This window comes from Xiphophorus couchianus, chromosome 5 (assembly GCF_001444195.1).
Source record: "Xiphophorus couchianus chromosome 5, X_couchianus-1.0, whole genome shotgun sequence".
NCBI lineage: Eukaryota > Metazoa > Chordata > Actinopteri > Cyprinodontiformes > Poeciliidae > Xiphophorus > Xiphophorus couchianus.
The window spans coordinates 11,213,316-11,232,219 of record NC_040232.1 but is presented as its reverse complement, the minus strand read 5'-3'; the positions used below and the strand labels follow the sequence as shown (position 1 = coordinate 11,232,219).

The 18,904-nt window shown below is 38.0% G+C and overlaps 1 protein-coding gene across 1 annotated transcript; it reads right to left on the bottom strand.

Annotated features, from left to right (window-relative positions):
- Window positions 1–419: 419 nt before the first annotated feature.
- ldlrb (low density lipoprotein receptor b) lies at window positions 420–13,495 on the bottom strand. Its single transcript, XM_028016409.1, has 18 exons — window positions 13,249–13,495; window positions 8,148–8,273; window positions 7,910–8,032; window positions 6,706–7,083; window positions 6,501–6,623; window positions 6,262–6,381; window positions 6,013–6,135; window positions 5,724–5,852; window positions 5,466–5,637; window positions 5,143–5,370; window positions 4,938–5,056; window positions 4,714–4,853; window positions 4,438–4,579; window positions 3,444–3,596; window positions 3,200–3,349; window positions 2,811–2,885; window positions 2,546–2,706; window positions 420–2,447 (listed from the first exon to the last, which is right to left on the bottom strand). The coding sequence occupies exons 1-18, from the start codon at window positions 13,319–13,321 to the stop codon at window positions 2,409–2,411; spliced, it is 2,574 nt and encodes an 857-aa protein (XP_027872210.1). The 5' UTR covers window positions 13,322–13,495; the 3' UTR covers window positions 420–2,408.
- Between the last annotated feature and the right edge of the window lie 5,409 nt (window positions 13,496–18,904).

Here is an 18,904-nt window from a genome sequence, read left to right as displayed (position 1 = left end):
AGAAAATAAAAATCCCCTTGCTGTGATAGCAGTTAGCTGTTTGAAAATACAAGTGGAAAAAATTCAGATCTGAAAGTAAAACCAACCTACCAGTTCACGTTAAGGGGATTTTGTAAATGGGAACATAATGGCAACGATTCCAGGCAACCTAAGTTTAAGCTTTTTGTAGACTTCTGTTAAGCTTAATGTTAAAATACTTAGCTTTGCCTGGGAAGGATGCCCCATTCCTGTCTGTTAATCAGCTAGTCCTATTGACTAAAGTAATAGACTGATACTATTAAAACAAACTTAACATACTTCACAATCTGAATGCCTGGAATGACAACGCAGATAGGAGAGACTCCCCGATCTGTAATGAATTATCCTGCGTTGATCTCAGTCATTTACATGGTTCTAAATGAACTAGGAAAACAGACTGATAAACATTCAAGCTCTTTTATTTCAAACAAAAGTGAACAAGGTGATGAGAACAAACAAGCTATCAGCTGTGCATCAGCCTTACATACTTCAATATGTATATTCTGCACGAAATAAATCATCATGTCATTTGAAAAATATTGTATGCTGCATTTGAGGCTCCCTGGTTCCAGACTTAGGAAGTCGGAAGTTTCATGAGTGCTGTGCATGTAAGATACACTAAAAGTTTCATAAATAACTTTTTGTAAGGATCTCCTTTAGTGTTTCAGTGCACAGAATGAGGTTAGTTAAAACAAATTAAATCAGTATATGCATCTGCTTGCCGACTTCAACGCAAGTCTGGTGTACTTATTCCCAGATCAGAGTAATGACAATTTCCAGGGGACTCGAATGCAGCATGAATCCCACGATACAATCAGGCCATCACAGTAACAGAACACAGGAAGCACAATAAATAATCTGAGTCATGAGAGAGAGACCACATGCAGGGGAAAGAGGAACAGAAGGTCTCTTCATTCGTGCTACGACACCATAAATAGTTGCTCTCTAGTGCAAAGTAAATCACTAACCCTGGTGCACTGCCTTGTATGCAAAACCAAACAACCATTCAAAGCTTTCACTGACATCAGTTAAATTATAGCTGCACAGTGTTCAGGTGAGACTTCACCATTTAGAGATATCCATTACAGCCAGCTGGGAACTATCTAAAACGAACCATAAATAAATAAAACAACTAATCACGTACTTCTTCGTTCTATTTACAAATGTGAGCAAGTGGATATTTTACAAAAATATTTACAACTATTTACAATGTTGCAAAAGGTAGTCATCTACAATTACTTATTAACAACAAAAAAAGAACATTTTCTTCACTTTGGTTGATGTCAAAATGACTCAGCAGCTTCTTCATTTCAAAATGTAAACCACCTGTGGCTCCAAACAGCCGCAGCGTATTTGGTGATCGGACAAAACAAAGACAGCAGCAACGTAAAAATGTTGTAGACGAATATTACAGATTACAACAAAAGGCTGTTTGACATGGGAGCCAAATAAAACGCACAACCCTGGTTCCCGAGTGAGAAAAGGCCACGGTGTGGAAGGCAGAGGGATCAGTAAGGCTTCCGATACATTTCTTCCAACTACTGGAGTGTCATTACAAGGCACACATGAACTGCTAAAACTTTACAGTTAAGGACTTTAGAGTCATCCATGCATTGCAGTGAAAACATTTGTTATGTAATAAATACAATAAATGCAAAATGTAAGTTTCAGTAGGCTTTGGGTCAATTTGCCCCTTCCCCAGTTCTTACAATTTCAAACCCATACATTCTCATTTTGTCTTGTTTTGTACCCATAAACACACTACTTCTTACATATTCATCCAGGCATCAGTGTTTCTTGGTATTTTTCCAAATATTGCTTAATTTAGCTCTTAAGAGTCGTTGACTTCAATTAAATACCACAAATCAAACTGATCAAACCGATTTAAGAAAGAGCAACCTAAGTAACAGAAAATTATTATTAGAACGAAAGTTTTACATTAATGAAATTATGATGATCAATAAAAAGCATACCATGAAAAACGTTTTTTTTATCAAATGCAAAATTTGAGTATGTACCGTAATAGTCATAATTGCAAAAGTATGAAATGGTGAAGGGGCAAGATGATGTAATTTTTTACATTTTTGATGTGATTTTTGTTACTAAGTATGTTCAAGTAGCATCAAAAGAGTCAAAACTCCCAGATTAGCATCATCTTCTGATACTGCGTGTTGCTCTTTTACTTAGAAAAAAAGTGTGCCTGCTTGTACCCATGCTTCCATTTGCCATACTAGAGTTAAGAGAATCTCTATTGCAGGCTTGTAAGGCACAGTGCTGAGGTCGAAAACAAACGACAAAAGGAGGTCACTGGAAAAAGGGGAGGGCTTTGTGAAGAAGCAGGTCTTGTTTCCTCAGAGGAAAAAATAAACCTTCAGCTAAAATTCTTCAGATCATGCAATCTCCATGTCGTCCATGCTCACAATTTGCCTCTGCAAAAGAACAAGAATGTAAAGGATTATTTAGATTTGCTTGTAAAGTTTCAAAGCCATGTGAAGGAAGCTGTTAACGGAGAACAACGCTGGGCTACCTCAGGATAGACGAAGCCGTCGGAGCCGTTCCTGCAGATGTGCACCTCATCCTCGGTGGTTTTCTGGTACACGGGATTGGCGAAGTGAATGGTGTTGGTGTTCTTCCTGTGCCAGTTTCTCCAAAACAACACTGCTCCACACACCAGTGCTGCTATGATCACTGCAGAAGACAGGAGGGAAGTACATCCATGTCACATCACAAAAAAAGACTGCCAAGATCAAATGTTTAAGTTTAATGTGGAATGGATAAAAGGTGGAACGTACCGAGTGGTAGAAAAACGTAGAGAGCAACAGAATGAGATGCAGGAGCTTCCTCGGGCATCACGGCTTTTTGGAAGCCTAAGGAAGAAAACAAGAATACAGTTCTTTTTTTAATATATAGCTTTTTATAGCTGTTTTTTCTTTTATTACAAATTTAAAACAGTATGTAATATGTCAAAAATAATTCAAAGAATGGTCAGTTTATCATTTCCATTGTTGTCAAAAAGAAAATAATTTCTTTCCGCCTTATAGAACACAAGTTTGGAAAAAAAAGGGAAAAATCTAAGAATTTAACAAATGTGTGTTGACCAAGATAAATTAATTAAAAATTGTTTTTGCAAGTTTTGGTAACAAATCATGTATTTCTTGTTTATCCTCACACTTTCCTTTACCTTGAGGAGTGCCAGCAGGTTTATCTGTGGTCTGCTTGGGCTGGACAGATGAACTAGTTGTGGGCATCTTAGCAGCTTTAGTGGTTCCACGTGTGGCTGGTTTACTGGTCTTGGACATGACAGGTGGGTCAGTCCTGGCAGGAGGTGCAGCTGAGCACATGTGAGACATTAAAGAATAAAAGTTACTCTCAGCACAGGAAGATGGATTTAAAGGTTTTTGAATATTTGTGCAGAGGAACCATACCTCCCACACATTTCTTCATATCAGCGGCCAGGACCATGTTGTCTGGACAGGCACAGGTGTATTTAGGAGAGCTCTCGTCAAGCAGAGGAGCAGGAAGGCACAGGTACTCACAACCTCCATTTATGCTGTTACCCACTCTGCACCAGTTTATGCCTAAAAGAAAGCATTGTAATGACATCAATTTAGGGTATATTTCAGAGATTAATTTATCAGAGATTTGGAGCCGACTTCTCACTTCCTGTTTTTGAGATGATTTGAAACTACAAATCCAGATCTTCCATGAAGAATTATACTTAAAGGAGCAGCAAGGACATCACATTGTGTGTGTGAGCACTTGCACTAAAGCAAGACTCTACTATTTATTTTAAAATAAATGATGACATAGTTGACATGGTAAGCTTTCATTAATATTGTTTAACAATTAGCTCAATCAGGATTGCTGATATGCATTTCCTAGAAGTTGTTAATTCTAACCTTAATGCTTGTATTTAAATCCAGAATTTATAATGGCAGACAGAGGTTGGAAGCTCAAAAGGATAAAGGATGACTTTTGGTGTAGAGTTCAACTTTATTAGCTCAGAATCAAACTACCTATTTGACAGTTCAACAAAACATCCGTGAGGGCTATGAATACATATGGGGCTAATGCTTCCTTTTCCTAATAAATTGGGCAAGAAATAACCAAATCAAAAGTAAGAAAAGGCAAAGGGAGTAAATGACCTCCATCTGCCAAAGTCTCGGCCTTTGTTCTAACAGCCTTAATGAACTTTGCTCTGTTGAAAATAACTTAAGTTTAAATGGTTGTTGCAGCTCTTCCTGTTGTGCTTTTTTGAACACCTTACTTAAAATAGCTACATCTTAGTTTCCCTTTCATAGTAACAAGAGGGTTAGTGATAGCAACTAGGTTTGGTATGGTTGGAAAATAAAAAAAATAGGATTTCTCTTTGTCGCTAATGTTTTATGTTTGCATGTAAATGTTGAGATGAATGCTTACTGATTGGCTGCTTCAGGTTGTGGTAAAGAACAAGGGCCTCTGGATTTTGCAGATCAGTCACCAACTCATTGATGTCATTTCCTGTCAGGCGGTTAGCACTGGAAACTGTGCCACGGAAGGACTCCGTCCAAAAAACTTTCTCCTGTTTTAGAAGAAATAAAACATTTCGTCATTTGTTATAAATGACAAACAATCCTGATTACTGTGAAACTGACTACATTCATCAATGTTCAGTGAGCTGTGTTTTAATTGAGGAAAACAGGTGTCTTCACTAACCTCAAAGACAGTCAGTGAGAAGGGATGATGGATGTTTTCTTCACCAGATATGATCATGTGTCTGGTCCCTCCGTTAACATCAACACTGAAGATAGCATGCAGCTTGGCATCCACCCAGTACAGACGCTGGCTTACCATATCTGTTTACGGGGACAAAGGTGGCTCATTAGACAGGGAAATGACATGCTTTGTTTCAACTCCGATTTCCATAGAGCTCTGTTTACCAAGGGTGATGCCATTGGGCCATTCAATGTTATCTGTCACCAAGGCAACACGACCGACTCCGTTGAGTCCACACTTCTCAATCTTTGGCTCCTCTCCCCAGTCAGTCCAGTACATAAAGCTGAAGAGGACACAGAAAAAATGGAATTAGCAAAATGAGCTTGAATTTTTAAAAGAACTAAATCATTCAAAGGACATTTTTCTCACTTATTTTCTGGGTCAATTGTGATGGCTCTGGGCCTCCCAAGTTTCTCATTGATGAGGGTCTTCCTTTTGTTGCCTTCTGTAGTTGCCACAGAAATGGTCTTCAAGGTGCTGTCAGTCCAGTAGATGTTGCCATGGATCCAATCCACCACAAGGGCTTCTGGGGCTTCAATCCCGTTTTCAATCACAACATTGTGATTAGCAGAGTTGCTGGCCATGTCTATGTTTGAGCTGTGGGGAAGGAGACAACAGCATGGACTTAGAGAGAGATAATTAATTTAAAATGTGTGAGACAAACGCAAATAATTAACATCCGTCAGGCTTACCTAAAGATTTTCTTCTGAGAGCGGTCCGACCAGAAGATCTTCTTGTTCAGCATGTCCAGATCCAGAGCCACAGCATTTTTCAGCTCTGGGATCAGCCTGGTATACTCACTGCGGTCCACTGTGAGCTCCCTGACCTCGTGTTTAGTGGTGAAGAACAACGTGGCCACATTCCCTGCAGAAAACACAAGAGAGTCGGATTTAGCTTTCAGACAGGGCTATTGAGAAGGAAAGTATTATTGAGGAACACAATCTGGCTACCTGATTCAGCCTTGCACGTTTTGCTCACTGGATCAATTTGATAGCCATCATTGCAGTCACACTTGTAGCTTCCAGGCAGGTTGATGCATATCTGACTGCAGGTGTCTGGCACCTCGCATTCATCAATGTCTGCAGATGGATGAACACAGGTTCCAGAGATTAGCATACTGAGGACAACTCATACACTAAAGAGGATCTCTGTCGTTTCTCAGTTTAATCTATGACTCCATCACAGTTTGGAGATTGGTGGCTTTTTACACACTGGGCCTTAAAAACACACTTTTTGTACCTTCACAAGTTTGATTGTCACTCTTCAGTCTGTATCCAGCAGGGCAGGAGCAGTTGTAGCCAATCTTCAGGTCATTGCATTGATGAGAACAACTGTGATTTCCTGTTGAACACTCGTTTTTGCCTGTGGACACAAATAAATATAAAACATGTCAGGTATTTCCTCATGCCAGCTGGGAGGTAACACTGCTGTATTGCTAGTTTGCCTATATTAAAACTATAGAGGATGTTTAGCCAGAAGGTAGCTTACCACACTCAAGAGGTTCATCAGACTGATCGTTGCAATCTCTGTTTGAGTCACATACTTTGTCCATGCTGATGCACTCCCCACTGCCACACTTGAAGTTGGTTGGACCTTCACACACATTATCTGTGGAAACAGAACAGGAACTTGAGAGACTGCAGAGAAAACACCTTAAGACATGAAAACCTTTACTTCTGTATGCAAACATGATGCCTCATAAAAGTACTCTTGAATGAGAGGCCCACCTGTTTGACAGCTCACTTCATCACTGTTGTCCCCACAGTCGTTCGCGGAGTTACACTTCAGGTCTTCACTGATACAGACACCGTTGCCACACTGGAATTGACCATCATGACAACTAGGCTGACCTGAAAAATTGTGCAAACTGCTTAGAAAATTGGACAACAATGCTAAGAGGGATTAAGTCAAACTCCAAGAGGGCTGACTTACTGCAGTTGAATTCATCTGACTGGTCTGAGCAGTCGGGAGTTCCATCACACCTCCATGCCCTATGAATACATTCCCCGTTTGAGCACTCAAAATCATGGGCGCCACATTGCGACGGCTTCTTCAACGTCTGCTTCCCCTCGCAGTTCTCCGGCCACTCGTCAGACCCGTCCAGACAGTCTCTGTCTCCGTCACATTTCCACAGCAATGGCACGCAAATTGAATTGTTGCACTGGAAGGTCCGAGGGTGGCAGGTGGGCTTGGGACAGTCCACCTCGTCTGAGCCATCAGAACAGTCCTTGTCTTTGTCACAAACATAAGCCTTGGATATACACTGACCATTGGTGCACCTAAACTCATCGGTCTTGCATTCTTTTGCAGCTGTGTTGAAGCAAGGGAAAGGAGAATAAGTTAACGTGATGACATGCTCAGAATTTCAAACAGTTTATAGTTTGTGTTATAGGTAGACATTAGAATTACAGTGAATGTACAGTATGTACACATTTCTTTATGGTAAACCTACAGACAGCGCAACATTAGTTAATCTTTAAAAGATTACATTTTATTTCAAGTGAAAATATAAATAATCATATATAGATTTAAGCATTGCTTAAGTGTTGCAATAGATACTCATAAACATAAAGTAAGGTACAGGTTGCAAAATCTTCAGCTATACCACAGATCATTTATTAAAAATGTTTTTTTTTAACATTTACTTCACATTGCTGATTAAAAACACTCAAATTAAAGGTGATATTTTTCTAATATGTATTGTAGGGTTATATTTCTATGATAAGTTGAATATATTTTATGGCTTTTTGCACATCTTATAACTTAGGGCAGCCAGAGATTGCAGATTGGACTGTAGATGTTTCTAACAGCAATTCAGTTTATAGATATTGTGTTTGCTTTTTAAGGGTTTTGCGCCACTAGAGGACTTTGTTTATCAGTAGCTGGACAGGAAAAAGGACAGAAACAGAAGAGGAAGAAATGCAGCTACAATGAGGACTGTGGCCTCTGACATGTAATAAATATGTTTTAATGGATAACGTACTTCCCTCAATTTGAATTACATTTTGGTTTTTCTCCACTTCAAATAATCTCTCAGTCATTTAATTATTACCCTGCTATTGATTGAGCTGCTTTTTGTTGGGTGAATTTCCAGTAACCGACCAGATAAAAGACTCTGTACTGGTGGGATACTTACTGCAGTTTCTCTCATCAGATCTGTTTTCACAGTCAGGTTTGCCATCACAATGCCAGTTCTTTGGTATACAGTGATTCAAAGGCGCCCCACAGTTGAACTGGGACTCCATGCATGATTTTGCCGCTGAGGAGGGAATCAAGAATAAAGGTTGAATTTTCTGTATGTAGACACAAATAATGCATCTTTTCTGTTCATTTAGATCAAATAAAAATACTCATGACAAGAAAAGCTAGCATACAGCAGACAGCTGTTAGTTCATCACTTCCATCGCCACAATCGTCGTTTCCATCACAGAGCCACCTGCGGGTGACGCATCTCCCGTTTCCACACTTAAACTGAGTGGAGCTGCATGTGAAGGCTGCATCTGCAGATGACAAGCGATGGTAATATCACACCAGGACAAACCAACACACCACATACAGACTCTGTGGATGTTATCAGCAATTCTAGCTCAGCTTGCATCTCCTGGATAAAAGGTTCTTGCAGCAGTGTAAGCTGCGTGTGTCAACACAGCTCATATCCTCTTAGAGTTAATGTTTGACCCAAAATTGTACACAATTAGACCAGGTCCAATCGAAGGTTCCTGGAGTTCAGATAAGGAACAGTGTTAAAACCACGCCTTTTATTCGTTGCTTAACCCAGAGGAGTTTACAAAATTATGTTAACATCTGACTCATGGTTAGGCAAGACGTGGAGTAACACTAACTCTTTGAAGAGACCAGCATCCAAGTATAAATTTTTTAAAATAATTGTACATTACGACTTTGTGCAATTTTACAAAAACGGCACTTAAAGAAGAAAACATTCTTTTCCGTTTTCCCTCTGTTATTAACTAAAAGGACAACACATAATTATAAGGTTCTTTATACTCAGAAGTCTAAATTTCCCTGTTTAAAGTTTGAAAAAAGTAAGAGAACGGTCTCAAAGTCCCAATTCTGAGTTCTTACCAACCCCAACTTCAACATCCAAAATGGCTGCCTGTCTTGTGAAACTTTGAAATAGCTGCTGGAAAACCCAACTGTTGATTGGTGTTATTAAGTCTTTCATTCATGAATATATAACTTACTTCACAGAACATTATTTGTTAGCTTGTATTGGGAGTACTAAGTAGTTCTCAAAGCACTTCAATTAGCAGATCCCACTGGTCTTTCATTTTTGAACCATAACTTAGTTAATTTGCATGTGATGTTATTCTTAGATGCAGGTTCTGCAAATTTCTAAGAATTAAATTTAAGACATTTTGAGATACTTTTAATTTGTGATTAGCAGACCAAGTCATTTGGTAAAGTCTTTGCTGTTTCCCTCATTTTTTCCACTTAGATTATCTTATGGATTGCTTTTCTCCACTCTCACAACTGGGCAGATATCAGGACACTTTCTATGAAAGGGACCGCCATGTTGGAGATCTTCTCTTGCCATAGATTCCTTGTGAATTTCTAATGAAGCAAGCATCATTTTGTTTTTTAAACTATTTATCTTATTGTCTTTGTGGCATTCAGAGAATATTACTTTAAATTTCTTCATATTTATATTGCTAGTGATTAATGAAAACATTTATTCTAGTCCGCTATATACTTGTGCCAAGGTGTGAGAACAAACCCCTAACTTTATCACCAGTACGGAAGCAGAGTTATTTTTTAACAAGGATGTGGTAGCAGTAGACTGACTAAGCAGGTTAAACTTTAAAAGGTAATGCTGCCACACTGAAAGTGTTTTATTTCCAGCTCAAAGGCCTTATCAGCAGCTGGTTACAGCAGCAGCCAAAGCATCAGAAGAGCACAGGTGAAACAGACAGGGGCCTCTTTCATCATCCTCTATCACTGTTTGCACTGCCTTTTTTTGGCCTCAGTCACCTGGAGGCTGGACCCATTGTCAGACTGTCCCTTTAAGACAATAGCATGGGAGGAGTTGAACCATCACACCACCAGTTGCTGATTGGCCCCAGGATGGCATTCCTCACAACAACATGCAACTCTACAGAGACCAGGTAGTCTGTCCAGCCGCCAGCATCAGAGTGATGAAAGACAAACCATGAGACTGGTTAGACAGCTTCCTACAAGAAATGATTTCACAATGTCACCTTAACACTTCGAATGGGAGGAATCTGATGTAGTAACATTTACGAGAATGTTGAATTCCTTTGATTACTTATTTCAGGAACCAGTAAAACACACACACACTAATGTGCACACATGGCAGGGAAGCCAGGAAGACTGCATATTGAGAAAGTTTCTAACATAAACTCCTCCTGTTCAAAAAAGCTAAATGCCTTCCACTCTCTTTACCTTTTTAGGAATCAACTTTATAGTACGAGAAAAAACAGAACTACAAGTGGGTCACATTTGACATCACATCCCAGCTTCAGAATCCTGGCCTCATCTCTGAGGTTAGGAGGAAATAGAAACCACTCCAGACTATGCTTCAGTTTTCCACTGTTAATCATCCCACCAACCACGGTTAACTCGTTCTAATTCAAAAGTTCTCAAAGAGAAGTTTAGTCATTAAATTGTAGTTAATTGCCACTAAGAGTGACATAATGAATGTGGATGTTTTCACTTCCAGATTTAAAGCATAGTAAAGTAGTAGTGAAACTGCCTGAAGCAGTTATTTGCCTGAAACAAATAACAAATGCCTACTAACTGGCTGGCCCATTTGCACAATGGAAAAACTCCAATCAAAAGCTGGACTTGGAATCACAAACCACAGGTAGGATGCTGCAAAGAAAGTACTTGATTTTCTTCTGAAGAAAAACAAATGTAATCTGTGCTTAACTTTAAAACTACCACACCTCACTACATGCCATGTAAGGAGGCATTTCCGCAAAAAGCCACTACAATCAACCTTGAGCTCACAAAGCATGTAAGGTGAGACCTGTTTGACGGCAGAAACTGCCAGAGTGGTTTGACAAGTTGTTGAGACGTTATAGCTCAACAATGCTGTGAGAGCATAAGGCAGTCCTGTTATTTAGTGGCAAATGCTTGGAATATGCACAATGAGAACCTACACAAAGAGGTTCTTTTATGTGGTCAAAAATGCACTCAGCAGTTAATAAATAGCCAGCAGGTGCATACATCACGCTGGGTAAGTAATTAAGATGAGCTTTTATTGATGAGAGTTTACAGGAGTCACTGGGCGACGAGTTACTGATCCTGTTTGATGTGATGAAACCAAGCTGCTGACTAGTTCTGGATCAAATATGGATCCACCCAGGTCTGAGTTAACTTGGTGGATTGGGGCTGGGCTATGGGTTTCACTCATTTTAATTATGGGTTTTTGAAAAAAAAAGTTACAAGAATACAAGGTTGATACATGTTTAGACTGATGCATTAATTGAATAAAAAAATAATCAGATTTTCTCTATGTATTCTTCCAGTCACCAGTCAGAGCCCAGTAAGGGAAAATATTCAATTTTGGCTCCCTGGATGATTAAGTTGTACAAATCTAGCTTTTTGGGCACCTAACATTATGGTTAACAGAATAACAATTAACCTGGATTAACAATTAATCTGGTTCACATGTGGATAAAAGTAACTTTACTTTTATCCACATGTGAACCAGATTAACTTTTATCCAGGTTAAAGTAACTTTAACCTGGATAAAGTTACTTTAACCAGGTTAAAGTAATAAAGTTACTTTAACTAGGTTAAAGTAACTTTAACCTGGTTCCAGAGTCTGGAAAGAGTCTTTCCAGACTCTTTCACAGCCTGGAAAGAGTGACTTATTTTAGAAGCACGATAAACAGTAAGTGACGCTACATTAAATAAACCAGAGCCAGATTTATTTCTCTCTACAAACCCCCCCCCACACACACAGAGAGAGAGAAAGAGAGAGACTAACTGGAAAATCTGATGACTGGAAATAAGGGCAGCAAAACAGAAATAAATAGATTTGGGAAAATTTTTTGAAGAGACCAGAGATTTGTGGGTGGATATCTGCATAAGCTGGTTAAATGACTCAAGTTAAGGACCGTTCTCTCCTTTCACATAGTTTACCTTTGATTTTAAAAAACCTTTAGCTAATAATAGGCAACATGCCCATTCAGCATTATATAATGGATTCAGGATCCTGGAAGGTTGTTTTACTTTTTCCTTTGCATTTTTAGTGATTGACAAATCTTGGAAAGAAAACCCTGGAAAATGTTAGTAATGTAAATAGTTAAATGACCTAATCATCAACTGCATCTTATTTCTGTACATATAGTAACAATTTCTAGTCTCTCGCTATGTATATATATATATATATAGTACAGACCAAAGGTTTGGACACACCTTTCTAATTCAATGGGTTTTCTTTATTTTCATGACTATTTATAAGACAAGAAATCCCACTTATTAACCTGACAGGGCACACCTATGTAGTGAAAACCATTTCAGGTGACGACCTCTTGAAGCTCATCAAGAAAATGCAGAGTGTGTGCAAAGCAGTAATCACAGCAAAAGGTTGCTACTTTGAAGAAACTAGAATATAAGGGGTATTTTCAGTTGTTTTACACTTTTTTGTTTAGTGCATATTTCTACATGTATTATTCATAGTTTTGATGCCTTCAGTGTGAATCTACAATGTTAATAGTCATGAAAATAAAGGAAACTCATTGAATTAAAAGGTGTGTCCAAACTTTTGGTCTGTACTATATATATATGCCCCTCCATATTTTTTGACAGTCTGTAAACAATAATCTGTATTATGTATTTAAAACTATCTGTACTATTTCACATACAGTGTTATTCAGTGTAACAGAATAACACTGTTATTTTTGCAGTGTTATTCTGACAAAACATCCCCTCCTGAATTAAAAGAACATCACGCAGTAGAAGCTGCATGTTGTGAAAGCCGATGTCACATGAAATTGACGAAAAGGTTTGTGCAGCTAAAGCGAGGTGCACACTTTTCTAGCGACTTCCTTCCTTGACAACCGTCTAAAGGTTTGTCCCGCCCCCGAGGAAAGAAAACATCTAAATCCGTGAACCTGATTGGATGCAACGTGCATTGGACGGCGGAAGCAGCCAATCACGGCGCTGTGCGTACGTTTCATTCAAACGCAAACCTCATCGAGGTTATTTTCGCATAACTTTATCAGTCAGGTTTTCTACAGGAAATCCGTCACAGTAAGAGCTAAAATTTAAAGTAAATTTTTTAAAAGTAAATTTCAGGTAGCGATTTCAAGACGAGAAAAACAGTGTTAATTTAATTACATCCGTTTTCATTTGAAACAACCAGAATTAAACCGCATTTTATTGGCATTATAATGAGGTTATTTAAACAGCATCAACATGACTCAGTATAACAACCCGCACTCATTTAGACAGTGATCTTCCTTCATTTTGGATAAAATGTCTTACCTGTTTGAGCCAGACAGTGAATCAGCATCAACAGACACCAACATGTAGACAGTCCCTTCCACACCCCTGTCATGTCCTGTCTTTATTTGTCCCTCAACAGAATGAAAAGTCGGCTTAGACAGCGCAGGTTGGAGATGGAGACGAGATCCGAGGTGGGTTCTGCCGGTTCGAGAGTCTGGGTCAAAGAGTGGACAGCTGTGGTTCTGGACCGGTAAAATCCTCTGTGGTCAGTGTCGCATCTCAGCATGTTTTAAGGAGCTGACAGGCGGGCGGGGCTTAGAACAGTGGTGTGATGTTAGAAATTAGGCGTGATGGGACAATGGGAGGAGCCACAATGTTGCTGCATCACTATCTCTTGTCATCATGTCTTTTTTTTTTCTCTCTCTAAAATCTGTTTAGTGTATTCAGCATGTGTGTGTGTCTTTACACTTAAATTAGTGCAGTTGTGCAATATATATTATAAGACATATTGGTTCAGTCGAAACGTTGAAAAAAAAATATTAAAAATAAGATTAACAATAATTATAATGTAGAGTACAAGCTTTTAAAATAAAAAATGCTGTGCAGTTGTTAGAATGGAAATGCATGTACATGTACATATTGTGGATGTGATGTGAGCATTAAAAAGACAACAAACTATTTACAATACAGCAGGGGTGTCAAAGTCAAATGGACGGAGGGCCAAATAAAAAATTTAGCTACAAGCCGAGGGCCGGACTGATCGAATGTTCATTGAAATTTTTTTAAATGACGCATATAGTCTAGTGAACCTAATTGAACCTACTGAAAACCTAACAAATATATTCCAATATGATCAGATAAATAAAGCAATATTTTCTTATGGCTCTGTCAGTAATCTTTAATTTTCAACAGACACAACTGAAATATTTTTACAATATAATTGGATTGAAATACAATAAAATAAAGTGCAAAAATCTATTAATCAAAAACAGCACTTTCATCAAGGAGAAGTAACATGCAGTGAAAACAAATATTAAACTTTAACTTTTAAACTTGAACTGAGTAAAAACTCTAAATATGTGATTGCACAGTAATGTTCACTTGTTTGAGGTTGAGGGTGATACTTGGTGGTGTCCCATCTTTTCCACAAGTTCATCAATGTTCGGAAATCGGAAATCCGAACAAATCGGAAATCCTCAGAAACATTGAGGATTTCCTCAATGTTTCTGAGGAAATCCTCAGAATTGAGTGAAGGTGTTCAGCAGTAAGTCGACTTCTGTGTGATGTTTTGTTCAGGTTCATCAAAGAAAACAGTTGTCCCTTCTACACGTGTCGCCGGCGACACATCTAAATTTGCAGTACCGTAATTCCGCCACACGTAGCGCTAAGTGGAAAAGTTCCAACGGTTTCTGAAAGGGGAGACGTTGCACTTTCCAGCAAGTATCGGGTTAATACTGTAACTTCGCAGCTGCAGCTGCAGAGAGTGTAATTAATCCGGGGGGCACTCCTTTAATAGATGGTATATTTCGGCAATAACTTGGTGGATATTGAAAGTTCCGGTTGTTATGGATACATGGGTAAGTACATCATCTCACAGAACATTTAAAGAACTACTTACAGTTCAAATAAGGAAGGTATTTTTTTTCAGACGGGGTGCCGGCTTACTGCGGTCTGCGGGCCGGTTCTAATAATAAATCAAGATCATTCCAGGGGCCGTAAAAAACCTTCTCGCGGGCCGGATGTGGCCCGCGGGCCTTGACTCTGACATATGTGCAATACAGGATATCAGTGCACTACGGAAAATTGATGCATAATAACAGCATAAATTATGTAAATAAATGTGTAAAAACAGTGTGAAGGACTGGTATTAGTGATGGTTTTAGTATCTAATGATTGTTCTGGAGACTTCTCTAAGAATGAGATTTATAGATCCATTTAATTTCAAATCCTCCCTACAGCAGGAAGATGGCACGATAAATATGGCTCCTCTTCCAGTCTAGTTTGTCACAGATCCGACTGTAGCTATGAGAACATTTAGCTGAATATATTTATATTTTTTTATTGCTATTTCCTGACTTATGAAGATAAACTCACAAAGACCTGGATTTCATGTCGTTTTCTTTTTTTCTTTTTTTTATTTTGAAAAGCGGCTAAGAGAATTCAGTCTGTGTTACATTTATGACTCAGAAAACAGGAAGTCATGGATTAGTGTCAATAAAAGCCAGGATATCAAAGTTAATGAACACAATTATCTTTAAAAAAAAATCTAATTGAAAATGAATTATTTTATTTTTTAATCAACACCAGGCATAAATGTTTAAAGTGCGTCATTATGCCCCTCTAGACAAAGTTCTTCCAATTTCATATACAAAACTTAGTTGTGCCATTTATTTATGGAAAACTGCATCATGAAATCTGTAAATTTTATCATTTTCATTCTGGTTTAATTTAAAAGCTGTAGGATAATCTGTATGTCCTCATCATGGTATATTAACACATTGATGAGGAAGGCCAATTAGTCGGCTTTCTGTGAGTTTCTCTGGAGCTAGATTAGAATAAAGAGCAGAAATAGACTGTAACATATTGCACATGCTTCCCCAAATTATTCAACTTCCAGAAAAAGATAGGATATTATCTGAAGCTAAGGCATCTCCCTTCTGACCCAGATCAGTTCCAGTAACTTCACCTGTTTTGGTGCTGTGCTCTAACATGTATTTTGCATCAGTAGAAAAGGGAATATTTTGTTTTGCAAATGCTCTATTTGCTTTTTGGTTAGAGCATTGACACTGCACACAAATTAATCATGTTTTACATCAGCTAGGTCTAGTTCATGCAAGGCACCTATTCATTTGAATATTTCTACTTAAATGAAAGTCAAAGCAAATAATCTGCAGCCTCCTTCCAGCTGAGTAGCTGGGAGGTTTCACTTATTTGTGTGTGAATCTGAGCCCAAGCTCAGCTCCCCGTGTGGAGTCCGTTCCCTTCTTTAATGTTGGTTGTCACAACTTTTCTCACTGTGATTCAATATTTTAACTATGTTTCATGACTCATAATCCTTTGTGGTCTCACTAAGAGAACTGCTGTCATTATTAAGAATATAAGTTTTTAAAAAATTTGTTTTTTCTTTTTCTGACAGGCACCTTGGGGAGGGGCCCCTTTTATAATTCATCAAATGAGTCGTTGAAAAAAAAAAAAGACATAGGTGTGTGGTGAGTGGACCTTATTCAAATGTTGCCCAGGAATGAGCATCTTGAGGTTTTCCATAAATGCCAGAATTGCTGCTGGGTTGCATTCCTTGCTCCATCCGCTGCACACTCAGACACAATGTAGCTACAGCATGAATGCTGCAGTTTCACAATGTCGGCGTGTAGGACTGCATTAGACAAAGCAATTTGGAAGCTTTTTATACCAAGTACCACCTCTGCAAAAATTCCCATAATACATATTTTCTTATATGATTTTTGTACAGTTGAAAGACGGTGTTTAATTGTGTATTCAGTTCTTACTAAGAGATATCCAACTCACAAGATGGAATAACAGACACCTAGACAGTCACCTGAAGCTGAATTACTAGATGCTAAAGTAAGACACACAATAACCATAGGCCACTTTATTAGGTACACCTAGTCAACTGCTTGCTACAGTACTGTAAGTCTAAACAAAAATGCCTATGCAGACGAAGCTAATGTTATCAAAAAATTATTTTTAAAATATGTTAGCTGTGTTGTATGGAACAGCCAGCAGCTGAAGTAAAACATTATCTTTCTAAAGCTCAGTCATGTTCACTATTCATGGCTAATATCTGTTCAGCTCTATCTAATATCCCTGCTATCACTTTCTGCATGTGGTCACTGTCTGTGCTTTGACCAACAACAGCATTGATCAGCTGCCTGCTAACCTCTGTTTGTATTCCACATTTCTCCCATTTTACTCAGATGTCCGACACCTTTCATGAAATCACTGAAATAAATGCTGTTAAATATGTTATTTTAAGAAAACCGAGAAGGATTTAGTGGTCGAAGATTTTTTAAGACAGCTAAATACATTCATGTTCCTCTCAGGCTGAAATATTGCTTTGGTTTGTATGTGTGATGGTTTTTACTGGAAGGAATTTACCACCAAAATGCAAACTTACAATTTGCTTTTACAAATTTATTAAAACTTACTAAAAAAAAAAACCATCAAGAAAGCAAAAAAAGATGGAAAAACAAAACTTCTTCAAATTGCATTAGGATTTGGATTTCAGTTTTGATATTAATGTCTCATCAGTCATTAGATGAAAAGCTACGTTTTTCTTGCTAGTTTTTGTGTTTTTGCATAGCGAACAAATCATGTCCGACGCTGTTTGAGGCCCTAAAACAAGTTAAATTTGGGGGGGCCCACAGAAAATCTTTTAAATAATAATAAACATCAGAAGTTTGGTTTTGTATATTCCTACTAATTCACCTTGTGTACAAATAATTGTATATTTGTAAATTTTGTGGGACAGAAGTAGAGCTTCTTGCCCCAAACTATTAATTTGAAGGCTTCAGTGACACTGTTTATACTATGTAACAAAAGAAATGGATTAGTTCCCCGCTAATAGAATGTGATGCTTGTAAATCCACACCGCTTACATTAAAAAAGGAAGCTCAAATGGAAGTTTAACAGGAACAACTTTTTTGTCAACGGCTCATCTGAGCGCATCTTTTGATAATGAGTAAAGACTCAGTGTTACGTACGGCATGTCCTCAGTCATCTGTAAATCTCGTCGCATCTCAGCTTAAAAAATCTGAACAGACACATTTAAAAACATCTAGGCCGTCAGCATAGTTTTGATGATAACGATACTAACATCGTTATCACATGAGTAACAACATATCAGAGCTATGCGCACACACAGGCACACATCTCAGTACTTCCATGGTGCTAGCTTTAAAATAATTGTTTGCTTTTTTTTTTTTTAAAGATTTGCACATCATAATGCACTAAACAAGTAATAAAACTGTAAAATATATCTGCTACCCTACAATAATTTCCTTTAAAAGATAATGTATTAAAGAAAAGCCTGTATTTATCAAACATAAAAGTGTAGAGCTAATAATGAAGCTGGCATGGGGAACTCAGCTCATTGTTCTCACAAGTCCCAAAGGTTATATCCTTCTTGTTATTGGTGTTTTTCTCACAAAGTAATTCGAACAGAGGCAGCCTGACTATTGTAAATGTCACATAGAGATAAAAATGTGAGCAAACACACTGACTAATAAATGATGGCGTGGACTTGCATCCCTTTTATAAAGCAGCTAAACAGGACAAATGATTCATTGAAGGATAATAAATAAAAAAACAAAAACAAATAATAAAAGAATTAAGGCGAATAAACTAAGTTAAAATACTTTTTACCGATATCCCTAAAAAGGAGGCAGCCAATTGCCTTCAAAAGTCTCCTGATTAGTGAATAGAGTCAGCTTCTGTGTGATTTAATATCAGAATAAACTCAGCTGTTGTGAAAGTCTCAAAGATTAGTTAAAAACCACAGCAAGGTTCTGAAACAATAAGCTTAATGAGGTTTTGAATGTCTTTTTCAGGACACATGTGAGGCATTCATTCCACAAATTCGAATGACAAGAAGAAAGACATTATTTAAAAAAAAAAAAAAAGATCATAAGTTGTGTTTGCTGTGTACCACAAACATTGTAGAAGATTTTCTAGTCTG